A 12,018-nucleotide genomic window follows, 5' to 3' on the forward strand; every position below is an offset into this window, starting at 1 on the left:
CAACAATGTTGTATGGTTGCGAGGCGTGGGCTATGGATAGAGTTGTGCGCAGGAGGATGGATGTGCTGGAAATGAGATGTTTGAGGACAATGTGTGGTGTGAGGTGGTTTGATCAAGTAAGTAACGTAAGGGTAAGAGAGATGTGTGGAAATAAAAAGAGTGTGGTTGAGAGAGCAGAAGAGGGTGTTTTGAAATGGTTTGGGCACATGGAGAGAATGAGTGAGGAAAGATTGACCAAGAGGATATATGTGTCGGAGGTGGAGGGAACAAGGAGAAGAGGGAGACCAAATTGGAGGTGGAAAGATGGAGTGAAAAAGATTTTGTGTGATCGGGGCCTGAACATGCAGGAGGGTGAAAGGAGGGCAAGGAATAGAGTGAATTGGAGCGATGTGGTATACCGGGGTTGACGTGCTGTCAGTGGATTGAATCGGGGCATGTGAAGCGTCTGGGGTAAACCATGGAAAGCTGTGTAGGTATGTATATTTGCGTGTGTGGACTTATGCATATACATGTGTATGGGGGTGGGTTGGGCCATTTCTTTCGTCTGTTTCCTTGCGCTACCTCGCATACGCACAAAAAAAAAAAAAAAAAAAAAAAAAAAAAAAAGATGTTTTGGAAGGAGGTAAATAAAGTGCGTAAGACAAGGGAACAAATGGGAACTTCAGTGTAGGGGGCTAATGGGGAGGTGATAACAAGTAGTGGTGATGTGAGAAGGAGATGGAGTGAGTATTTTGAAGGTTTGTTGAATGTGTTTGATGATACAGTGGCAGATATAGGGTGTTTTGGTCGAGGTGATGTGCAAAGTGAGAGGGTTATGGAAAATGATTTGGTAAACAGAGAAGAGGTAGTAAAAGATTCGCGGAAGATGAAAGCCAGCAAGGCAGCGGGTTTGGATGGTATTGCAGTGGAATTTATTAAAAAAGGGGGTGACTGTATTGTTGACTAGTTGGTAAGGTTTTTTAATGTATGTATGACTCATGGTGAGGTGCCTGAGGATTGCGGAATGCGTGCATAGCGCCATTGTACAAAGGCAATGGGGATAAAAGTGAGTGCTCAAATTACAGAGGTATAAGTTTGTTGAGTATTCCTGGTAACTTATATGGGAGGGTATTGATTGAGAGGGTGAAGGCATGTACAGAGCATCAAACTGGGGAATAGCAGTGTGGTTTCAGAAGTGGTAGAGGATGTGTGGATCAGGTGTTTGCTTGGAAGAATGTATGTGAGAAATACTTAGAAAAGCAAATGGATTTGCATCTAGCATTTATGGATCTGAAGAAAGCATATGATAAGAGTTGATAGAGATGCTCTGCGGAAGGTATTAAGAATATATGGTGTGGGAGGCAAGTTGTTAGAAGCAGTGAAAAGTTTTTATCGAGGATGTAAGGCATGTGTACGTGTAGGAAGAGAGGAAAGTGATTGGTTCTCAGTGAATGTAGGTTTGCAGCAGGGGTGTGTGATGTCTCCATGGTTGTTTAATTTGTTTATGGATGGGGTTGTTAGGGAGGTGACTGCAAGAGTTTTGGAAAGAGGGGCAAGTATGCAGTCTGTTGTGGATGAGAGAGCTTGGGAAGTGAGTCAGTTGTTGTTCGCTCATGATACAGCGCCGGTGGCTGATTCGTGTGAGAAACTGCAGAAGCTGGTGACTGAGTTTGGCAAAGTGTGTGAAAGAAGAAAGCTGAGAGAATGTGAATAAGAGCAAGGTTATTAGGTACAGCAGGGTTGAGGGACAAGTCAATTGGGAGGTAAGTTTGAATGGAGAAAAACTGGAGGAAGTAAAGTGTTTTAGATATCTGGGAAAGGATTTGGCAGCAGATAGAACTATGGAAGTGGAAGTGAATCATAGGGTGGGGGAGGGGGCGAAAATTCTAGGAGCGTTGAAGAATGTGTGGAAGTCGAGAGCATTATCTAAGAAAGCAAAAATGGGTATGTTTGAAGGAATAGTGGTTCCAACAACGTTATATGGTTGTGAAGCGTGGGCTATAGATAGAGTTGTGCGGAGGAGGGTGGATGTGCTGGAAATGAGATGTTTGAGGATAATATGTGGTGAGGTGGTTTGATCGCGTAAGTAATAATAGGATAAAAGAGATGCGTGGTAATAAAAAGAGTGTGGTTGAGAGAGCAGAAGAGGGTGTTTTGAAATGGTTTGGTCACATGGAGAGAATGAGTGAGCAAAGATTGACCAAGAGGATATATGTGTCAGAGGTGGAGGGAACGAGGAGAAGCGGGAGACCAAATTGGAGGTGGAAAGATGGAGTGAGAGGGATTTCGAGTGATCGGGGCCTGAACATGCAGGAGGGTGAAAGGCATGCAAGGAATAGAGTGAATTGGAACGATGTGGTATACTGGGGTCGACATGCTGTCAGTGGATTGAGCCAGGGCATGTGAAGCGTCAGGGGTAAAACATGGAAAGTTCTGTGGGGCCTGGATGTGGAAAGGGAGCTGTGGATTCGGTGCATTATTACATGACAGCTAGAGACTGAGTGTGAACGAAAGTGGCCTTTGTTGTCTTTCCTAGCGCTACCTCGCGCACACTTGGGGGGAGGGGGTTGTTATTTCATGTGTGGCGGGGTGGTGATGGGAATGAATAAAGGCAGACAGTATGAATTATGTACATGTGTATATATGTATATATCTGTGCATGTATTAATATGTACACTTTGAGAGGTATAGGTATGTATATTTGTGTGTGTGGACGTGTATGTATATGTATGTGTATGTGGGTGGGTTGGGTCAGTCTTTCATCTGTTTCCTTGCGCTACCTCGCTAACGCATGAGACAGCGACATAGCAAAATAAATAAATAAAAAATAACCTTAATTTTCAAATGTCATCATAGTGAAATGTCACTCAGTGAGCTGTCACTGTATGCAGGCCCATGGCAAACAAAAATTAGAGAAAAGGAAAATCTGGCAATTCTGAAACTCTCATTTCAGAACAAAAACAATAAAGCTCTAGTTCCACTAAATCATCTAATTTCATTTGCATTTCAAATGGCTTATTATTTCTTCATTTCATTATATCTATAGGTTCATTGACAAAAAAAATGGCTGCTACAACCAAATATGACTTCAATTCTAATATACATGTTTCAGATTCATATTCATATGTTATGCATTTATGGTCATTCAAGCTCTAAATATGTGTAACTAATGCTTCCAGGTGCAACTGCTGAAATCTTTTATGCAAAATGAAGGCAATGTTTCAAAATGTTATGAAAAAGTTGTTCTTGGAAGCATATGCAAAATGGAAGGGGTGACTGTTTCAGAGTTGCAGGGATGAATAAGTGCATAATATGCAATGACTATGGTATTTGCAAAAGATTTGGCAAGTGAGTTCAAAAATCTAAACCAGCATCATTGGGCTCTGCCTGCATGTGGTTATGCCACAAATGAAAAGTCACCTTAAGCAAGGTTGTATCACTGTTAACAGAAAAAAAACGGAATAAAATATTGTCACGGAACTTTTCATTCAAAAGAAGTACATCATTTCCAAGCTACTGATTATCATGCAGTCTTGAAACTGCAGGAATCCTGTAAAAGGGGTCATCAGGTTACACAAGTGATATGAAAAAAATACTCAGGATTACAGAGTAAAAATTAAACAACCAAAACTATTTGAAATTTTTTTGGAGAAATCTACAATATTATTAGAGAAGAAAAAACCACCTCTCCCTAATTTACCTTAAGGCCATCAATACTTTTCAGCTCAGCAAAATTATCCAGGGTTTGGCCACTCAGGTGTAAGGAAAAGCAGGTGCGGTGGCAGGTGTCCTCCCGGTCCATCAGAAGCTGGTGAATCTCATACACTAATTCCATGCTGCTGACCTGAAGAACACAACAAGAATCATGATGACCTACCAAACAATCTAGTGCTGAGAGAATAAGTAGTGGGCACCCTCTTTAAAGCACAAAAACATGAAAGTAAATATGGACAATATAAATACATTGTAGGCTCTTTATCATTAGTCATGTTGACCTCAGGATTGGCCAGACAAGATGATTTTGTAGAAATCAGAGAATAACCCCTTCATTAGAGCATATTGCCCATACATCTAAAACGAGCATGAAATTCACTAATTTTCCTTTTGGAACCCAGAACAGGAATACAAAATCTTGAGTAAAAGCTCCAACTTGGGCTCTGGGGAAAAAAGACAACCAGCTACCCCTGATCAGGTATTAGAGAAAAAACAAACTCAGGGAGAGGCATTCTTGAAGGGCAGTCTCAAGAGGCATTAAAGCTACTAACTTGATCGGTGGTGACAACAGCTAAAGAGCTCTAAGAAAACAAGTCACTTCTATGACGCTGGATTCTTCAAGAACAACAGGTATTTCAAACCAATCTGCACTGGAATGAGTAGAAGGGCAAATGTTATATAAAACATCAAATGTCAGCTTACTCCAAATTAAGAAGGTAAAAGTCTGAGAAAAATTTTCATGCAAAATCCAGAAACCAGGACTGAAGTGGAGGCTCTAAAGTAAATCTAAAAAAGACCCAAGGTAAAACCAAGGCATATGGCAAGCTGAAGGCATCTCTGACATGAAAGTGCTGTCTAGGAAGTACTAGCATGATTAAAAAATGGCAAAACCAGTTCTTGAGACAATTCCTTTTCTAAATGGAAAAACTTGGGGAAAAAAGATATTTTATTCAAATAACTCCCAACTATGGATACAGGTTCTGGCTAAATGCCCTTTCTACTAAACTGAGGAAAAAAAGCATAAGAAGAAATATACAGTTTTGGTGACAGAGATCTTGTGAGGTGTTACTGCATAGAAGACCACCGACTAAGTCCCTCTATTGAAAACCCTATGACAGTGTCTAAACCCAGTAAGTCAACTGGCCAGACAAAGGATACTCGCTGGGAAAAATTTTGAAGAAAAAGGGCAAGAACTGCAAGTACCTTGTGCATCAGTCACTGAGTAAATATACTCCCCAGCTCTGCGAGATGAAAAAGGCATTTCCTTAACACAGAAAAGCTACCCCTTCCCAAGTCCACTATATTGTCTTCTAAAGAACTGGAAATCAATCATGATTCAAACCATCTGCTGAAAGCCACTAGAAAAGTTCCCTTAAGCACCTGTTTTGCCATGGGAGGCATAGGGATTCCCAAAGAACATCCTGAAAAGTTCCTCTGATATCGAGACATCCAGATCTGGGATCTTATGGCAATTTTTACCTTTACCTTCCTACCCATCATCTTTATTGATCTCTTTCAGCATTTAGGAAGCCAGTAACTTCTATCTGGTGGGAACATGGACCATGTGGTGATGTGGGAACATGTGGTGATGATGTGTGAATGGCTGTGCAAGACAACTGACAGACAATTTAGGAGTATGCATTCCGTGTCCAGTATGAAAATTTTGCTTCCTGGGAAAAAAGTTGCAGAGATGAGTGATGTCTAGATCACAAACAAAGTTTAACTGATAAACATCTGGGAGGAGTGGTTTTAGATGTGGTGGTGTTTGAAAATATGCTGCGAAGGTAGTTCAGTGCCTGATGGGTTATTTCAGCATGTACATGTTCCATCAAAGGTGTGTTTGCTCGGGGTGGGGGAATCTGTGAGTACAGGTTGCTGAAGTGAGAAGCAGAGATTGTGTTGGGAATATTGTTGTTTCACTGAAAAGGTGTTAAGGGTCTGAGGTTGCTCAGTACCCAATATTTTGCGTGGTTTGCAGCTTTGATACATTTGATTTTGGGAGGGTGGGTGATCAGGCAAGTAAGGCATAGTTTAGCATGGACAGGATGAATTACTTATAGAGGATACCAAGGGATTCTTTTATTTTTCTTAATGTAGTATAAGTTAAGAGTTCTGAGGGCATTTAGTATGTCTGTTGCTTTTGTGTTGATGTTCATGACACAAGGAGATGTTCATGATACAAGGAGAAGGTGTTGTATGTGAAGTGCACAATAGAGTTTTGTTGGCTCAAAGTATGTAGCTTTGAGCTGTCATAGAGACAATATAAAATGTCCGTCCTGTCCATAAAGGATCCTGTTAGAACTCTGAAGTCCTTGGCATGATGCTCTTAACCAGCACAAACCTCCTTAGAAAACTTAATCCTTAGCAATGAAGGGCTAAGTACAGAATGAATTTGCTGAGTGCACCTGGGAAGTTCTATGGTAGAGCAGTGATTGAGAGGGCGATGACATGCAGAGTTTCAGAATGGGGAGAAACAATGTGGATTCAGGAGTGCTAAAGGCTGTAATGATTAGATAAGTGCTCTGAAGAATGAGTGCAAGAAATACTTAAAGAGACACAAAATTACTTTTCTGTGGCTTTGATGGATCTAAAGAAAGTATATGACTGGACTGATAGAGAAGCTCTATGGAAGGTGATGGATCTGAAGAAAGTAGATGACTGGACTGATTGACAAGCTCCATGGAAGGTGTTGCAAACATATGGTGAGGGAAGAGGGCTACTAGAAACAGTGAGAGTTTTTATCAAAAGTGTAAGGCACATGTACAAATAGGTGGAGAAGAATGTGAGTGATTCTAGATGAAGGTGTAGGTCTGCATCAAGGGTGTGTGATGTCACCATGGCTGTTAAATTTGTTTATGGATGGGGTGGTGAGGGAGGTAGATGGAAGGGGTTTTGGAGCGAGGGATGAGTATGTAGTCTGTATGACAGAAAGTGAGAGTAATTGAAGCAAGGTGAGTGGACAAGGAATGAAAAATATTTAGGGAAGCAGTGCAAGAAAGTGTGTGATATGCATAAGTGGGAGATGGGCAGGTGAGAAGGGGTAATGAGTGGTGGGATGATGAAGTAAAGTTGCTAGTGAAAGTGGAAAGAGAGATGTTTGTGTGGGACTTACAAGGGAGAAGAGGAATTGATTGGGAGATGTACGAGAGAAAGTGGAAGGAAGTAAAGAGGATGGTTCACGGGTTGAAAGGGCAAATGAGAGTTGGATTAGCAAGTTTCAGTAACGTTCAGGGAGGATAAGATATTTTTAAAGGAGGTAAATAGTATGAAAAAGAGGAGAAAAAATCAGAACATTAGTGAAGGGGGTAAATGGGGAAGTGGCAACAGGTGGTAATGAGGTGAGAAGATGGAGTGAGTATTCTGAAGAAATGTTGTATGTGTTTGTTGATACAGTGACAGATGTAAGGTGTTTAGGTCAGGGAGTTGAGCAAAGTGAGTCATGGAAAGTACTTTGATGAAGAGAGAAGAGGTAGTGAAAGCTTTGCATAAGATGAAATGTGGCAAGGCAGCTGAAGTGGATGGTTCTCCAGTTGAATTTCTTAGGACTGGGGAAAGGGTGTGATTGTGATGTTGACTAGTCAATTAGGATTTTCAATGTATGTGTGGATCATGGTGAGGTGTATTGAGGCCTGGCAGGCAGCATATATAATGCACACTGCATAAAGAAAGGGATGACATATATGAATGTTCAAACTACAAAGGTACATAGAGTGTACCTGGTAAGATGTATGGGAAAGTGGTGGCTGAGAGGGTAAAGTCATATACAGAGCACCAGATTGGGGAGAAACAATGTGGTTTCAGGAATGGCAGAGGATGTTTGGATCTGTTTTTTGCCTTAAAGAGTGTTTATGAGAAATGCATATTGAAACAAGGGTTTGTATGTGGCATTTATGGATCAGGAGAAGACATATGACAGGGATGATATAGATGCTTTATGGAAGGTCTTAGGAATACATGATGTGGGAGTAACACTACTAGAGGCAGCGAGAAGTTTTCATCAAGAGTGTATGGCAAGTGCAAGAGTAGGTAGAGAAGTGAGTGGGTAGTTCCTGGCGAAAATGGATCTGCAGCATGGATGTTCAATTTGTTTATGGATGAGGTGGTGAGAGAGGTAAATGCAAGGGTCTTGAAAAGAGGGAAAAGTATGCTGTGTACAGAGGGGTGTGGGGGCCTGGAAAGCAAGTCAGTTGTTGTTTGCTGATGACACAGAAGTGGTGTAAGATTCGAGTAAGAAACTGCATGAGATGGAGTCTGAGTTGAGAAAGTGTGTGAAAGGGAGAAGTTAAGAGTAAATATGAATAAAAGCACAGTTACTAGGTTTAGTAGAGGAGATGGACAGGCTAGCTGGGATGTCAGTTTGAATGGAGAAAATTTGGAGGAAGTGATTGCTTTAAATACCTGGGAGTGGATGTGTCAGTGAAAGAAGCCAAGGAAGCATAAGTGAGTCATACGGTAGGTGAGAGGGAGCACATTCCTCACTGGGAGTAGTGAGGAATGTGCAGAAAGAAGGGGCATTATCCAGGGGAGCAAAAATGGGTATGTTTGAAGGTATGGTAGTCCCATTGCTGTATGGACTTGAGGCAAGAGCTCCAGACGAGTGGATGTATTGGAAATGAAATTGGAGGAGAGTGGATGTACTGTATACGAAATGTTTGATGACATAATAAGATGTGAGGGGGTTTGATCGAGTAAGTAAAGAAAGGGTAGGATGGGGTGTGGTAATAAAAAGAAAGTGGTGAAGAGAGCTGAAGGGAGTGTGCCGGGAAGGTTTAAACAAACAAAGAGAATAAGGGAAGAAATGTTGATAAAGAGGATGTATGTATCTGAAGTGGTGGGGAAGAAAAAAAAAAAAAAGGACAACCAAACTGGAAATGGAAGGATGGAATATTCAGATTTTGAAAGGTCAGGGCCTGAACATAAAGGCAGGTAAAAAGCATGCATGGGAAAGAGTGAAATGGAGTGGTATGAAATGGGAAACATGTCGTCAACCAAGGAATATGGAGCATTGGAAGCAGTAAAGGGATATCATGGTAAGGTCCATGGGAGCTGGTTGTGAATACAGGGTGTGGTTTAGGTGAATGATACACAACAACCAGAGAATGCATGCAAGTGAATTAAGTCTTTCTTCAACTGTTCAAATATGATTTTTTTTTTTTTTTTTGCCGCTGTCTCCCGCGTTTGCGAGGTAGCGCAAGGAAACAGACGAAAGAAATGGCCCAACCCACCCCCCATACACATGTATATGCATACGTCCACACACGCAAATATACATACCTACACAGCTTTCCATGGTTTACCCCAGACGCTTCACATGCCCCGATTCAATCCACTGACAGCATGTCAACCCCGGTATACCACATCGCTCCAATTCACTCTATTCCTTGCCCTCCTTTCACCCTCCTGCATGTTCAGGCCCCAATCACACAAAATCTTTTTCACTCCATCTTTCCACCTCCAATTTGGTCTCCCTCTTCTCCTCGTTCCCTCCACCTCCGACACATATATCCTCTTGGTCAATCTTTCCTCACTCATTCTCTCCATGTGCCCAAACCATTTCAAAACACCCTCTTCTGCTCTCTCAACCATGCTCTTTTTATTTCCACACATCTCTCTTACCCTTACGTTACTTACTCGATCAAACCACCTCACACCACACATTGTCCTCAAACATCTCATTTCCAGCACATCCATCCTCCTGCGCACAACTCTATCCATAGCCCACGCCTCGCAACCATACAACATTGTTGGAACCACTATTCCTTCAAACATACCCATTTTTGCTTTCCGAGATAATGTTCTCGACTTCCACACATTCTTCAAGGCTCCCAGAATTTTCGCCCCCTCCCCCACCCTATGATCCACTTCCGCTTCCATGGTTCCATCCGCTGCCAGATCCACTCCCAGATATCTAAAACACTTCACTTCCTCCAGTTTTTCTCCATTCAAACTCACCTCCCAATTGACTTGACCCTCAACCCTACTGTACCTAAGGGTACCTAAGTATAAGTTTGTTGAGTATTCCTGGTAAATTATATGGGAGGGTATTGATTGAGAGGGTGAAGGCATGTACAGAGCATCAGATTGGGGAAGAGCAGTGTGGTTTCAGAAGTGGTAGACGATGTGTGGATCAGGTGTTTGCTTTGAAGAATGTATGTGAGAAATACTTAGAAAAGCAAATGGATTTGTATGTAGCATTTATGGATCTGGAGAAGGCATATGATAGAGTTGATAGAGATGCTCTGTGGAAGGTATTAAGAATATATGGTGTGGGAGGCAAGTTGTTAGAAGCAGTGAAAAGTTTTTATCGAGGATGTAAGGTATGTGTACGTGTAGGAAGAGAGGAAAGTGATTGGTTCTCAGTGAATGTAGGTTTGCGGCAGGGGTGTGTGATGTCTCCATGGTTGTTTAATTTGTTTATGGATGGGGTTGTTAGGGAGGTGAATGCAAGAGTTTTGGAAAGAGGGGCAAGTATGAAGTCTGTTGGGGATGAGAGAGCTTGGGAAGTGAGTCAGTTGTTGTTCGCTGATGATACAGCGCTGGTGGCTGATTCATGTGAGAAACTGCAGAAGCTGGTGACTGAGTTTGGTAAAGTTAAGAGTAAATGAAAAAAATATGTACAATTTTTCATAAATGTTTGCTGTTTCCTGTATTAGCGAGGCAGCACATGAAACAAAGAAATGCCACATCCACTCTCTAGTTGACTGTCAAAGGATGGACCCTGATAATCAAACATTCACAAGGGGTAAGTGCAAGCTGCTACCTCCTCACTCACTTTAAGGCTGGATAGGGTCATAGCAAAGTATATTCCAAAAAAAGTGCTTCACATTAATAGGAAAGACCATAGAGAGAAATCATCATACACAAGTAATATCAAGCACTGTTAAGAAATTTCATGGTTTTCAATAGTCACATCTGCATTTCACCACATTTTTGTAGACATATAACCTACAAAATATATATCATCAATAACTGGCAACTCTAACTTTTTAGGTATCTTATTAGCATACACTCCTTTACTGATACATTCAGAGATGATTTTATTATGACAAACAGGAATATTGTAGCTAGTCTGTGAAGTTATCAGTTAAGTCCTTACCCTTTGCTAAAACTGTGAGTTAATTTACCTGGATTTCAAAGGACTCTCCAGTAGGAGGTTGAATCTTGACTGTGAACCCATACTCTTGAGATAATGATCCATCCTTATCTTCTTTGTTCTTGTCTTCCACACCTTTGTCGTCTTTTGTCTTGTCATCTTTCTCCACATTTCTCTTAACTTTATTGGTGTTTTCTTTATTTTTTCTCTCTTCTTGACAATCTGTAGTTCCTTGTGTCTTTTCCTGAGTTTCAGTCTCGGCCTTTTCATGGCCCTCTCCCGTTCCACCATCATTTAATGTATTTTCTGCAATGAATTTATAAATCAGTATGGGGTATTCAGTATTCTGCTTGTTGTTTGTTTCAATACATGAAAATATCTAGGACAGGAAATGAAAAAGTAAAGCATAGTATCAAATCTACTAAACTACAAGCTTCTTTGGAATCACACGAGACAAAAATTCCTTAAAATATCTTGCTTAAATCATCATAAAACCTCAAAAAAAACCTGTCATTTAGCATATTCTTTTGAATACCTGAAAACAATCATATTAGTAAATGTGGTGCACAAAACAGTGAAAGATTGTATAGAGGGTTAATATCAAATTTACATGCTAAAGGCCCATAAACATAATATGCATCAAGACAGTGGGACTATCATTATTCTAAGAAACATGGAATCATCAAACTGGAACCAAATTCTGTGACACAGTAATTCTGTTTTGCCAACACTAACACTCATACACAGTAAAAGGTGAACATTACCACTCATGGATAACATGGGGTCAACATCACTAATCCTTCGCACTGTGAGAAGAATAACATCACCCCCTGGACACCACTGGATCAAAATTGATATGTATTGCCATTATTTTCGAATCTGAAGTTGCTTTGTTAAGGCATTCTCTTACGTGTAAGAACTGACCACCCTTGTTTGTCATATGTTTACTCTTACTATACAATGTGCAATAGATTATTGTTCTGGCACATACTGGTTTAAAATAATGCTGGTTTACCTAAAATGGTTTTACTGTAGGAAAACTATAATAGGAGCAACAAGGTTCAGCCACAAAACACAGCAGTTGTAAAAAGGGATCACTAACATCAATGTGAGGATTACTCTGCATGCTTGACTTTTTTAATAGGTGCACATAGTTTGTTGACCATGGCTACCCTATCACTTACGACTAATGTCTTTAATTTGTCCAGACTCTACTTGGAGCTTTGACTACG

At 40.9% G+C, this 12,018-nt stretch overlaps 1 protein-coding gene across 1 annotated transcript in view; it reads right to left on the minus strand.

The window, feature by feature from the left end:
* The window catches only part of clu (clustered mitochondria protein homolog), a 132,606-nt gene that overhangs the window by 67,785 nt on the left and 52,803 nt on the right, over positions 1–12,018 (minus strand). The window contains exons 2-3 of the mRNA XM_071672221.1: positions 10,818–11,092; positions 3,680–3,823 (exon numbers count right to left, since the gene is read on the minus strand). Coding sequence (XP_071528322.1) covers positions 3,680–3,823; positions 10,818–11,092 — 419 coding nt within the window. The remainder of the gene's footprint in view (positions 1–3,679; positions 3,824–10,817; positions 11,093–12,018) is intronic.

Source organism: Panulirus ornatus, chromosome 17 (genome assembly GCF_036320965.1).
Source record: "Panulirus ornatus isolate Po-2019 chromosome 17, ASM3632096v1, whole genome shotgun sequence".
Classification (NCBI taxonomy): domain Eukaryota; kingdom Metazoa; phylum Arthropoda; class Malacostraca; order Decapoda; family Palinuridae; genus Panulirus; species Panulirus ornatus.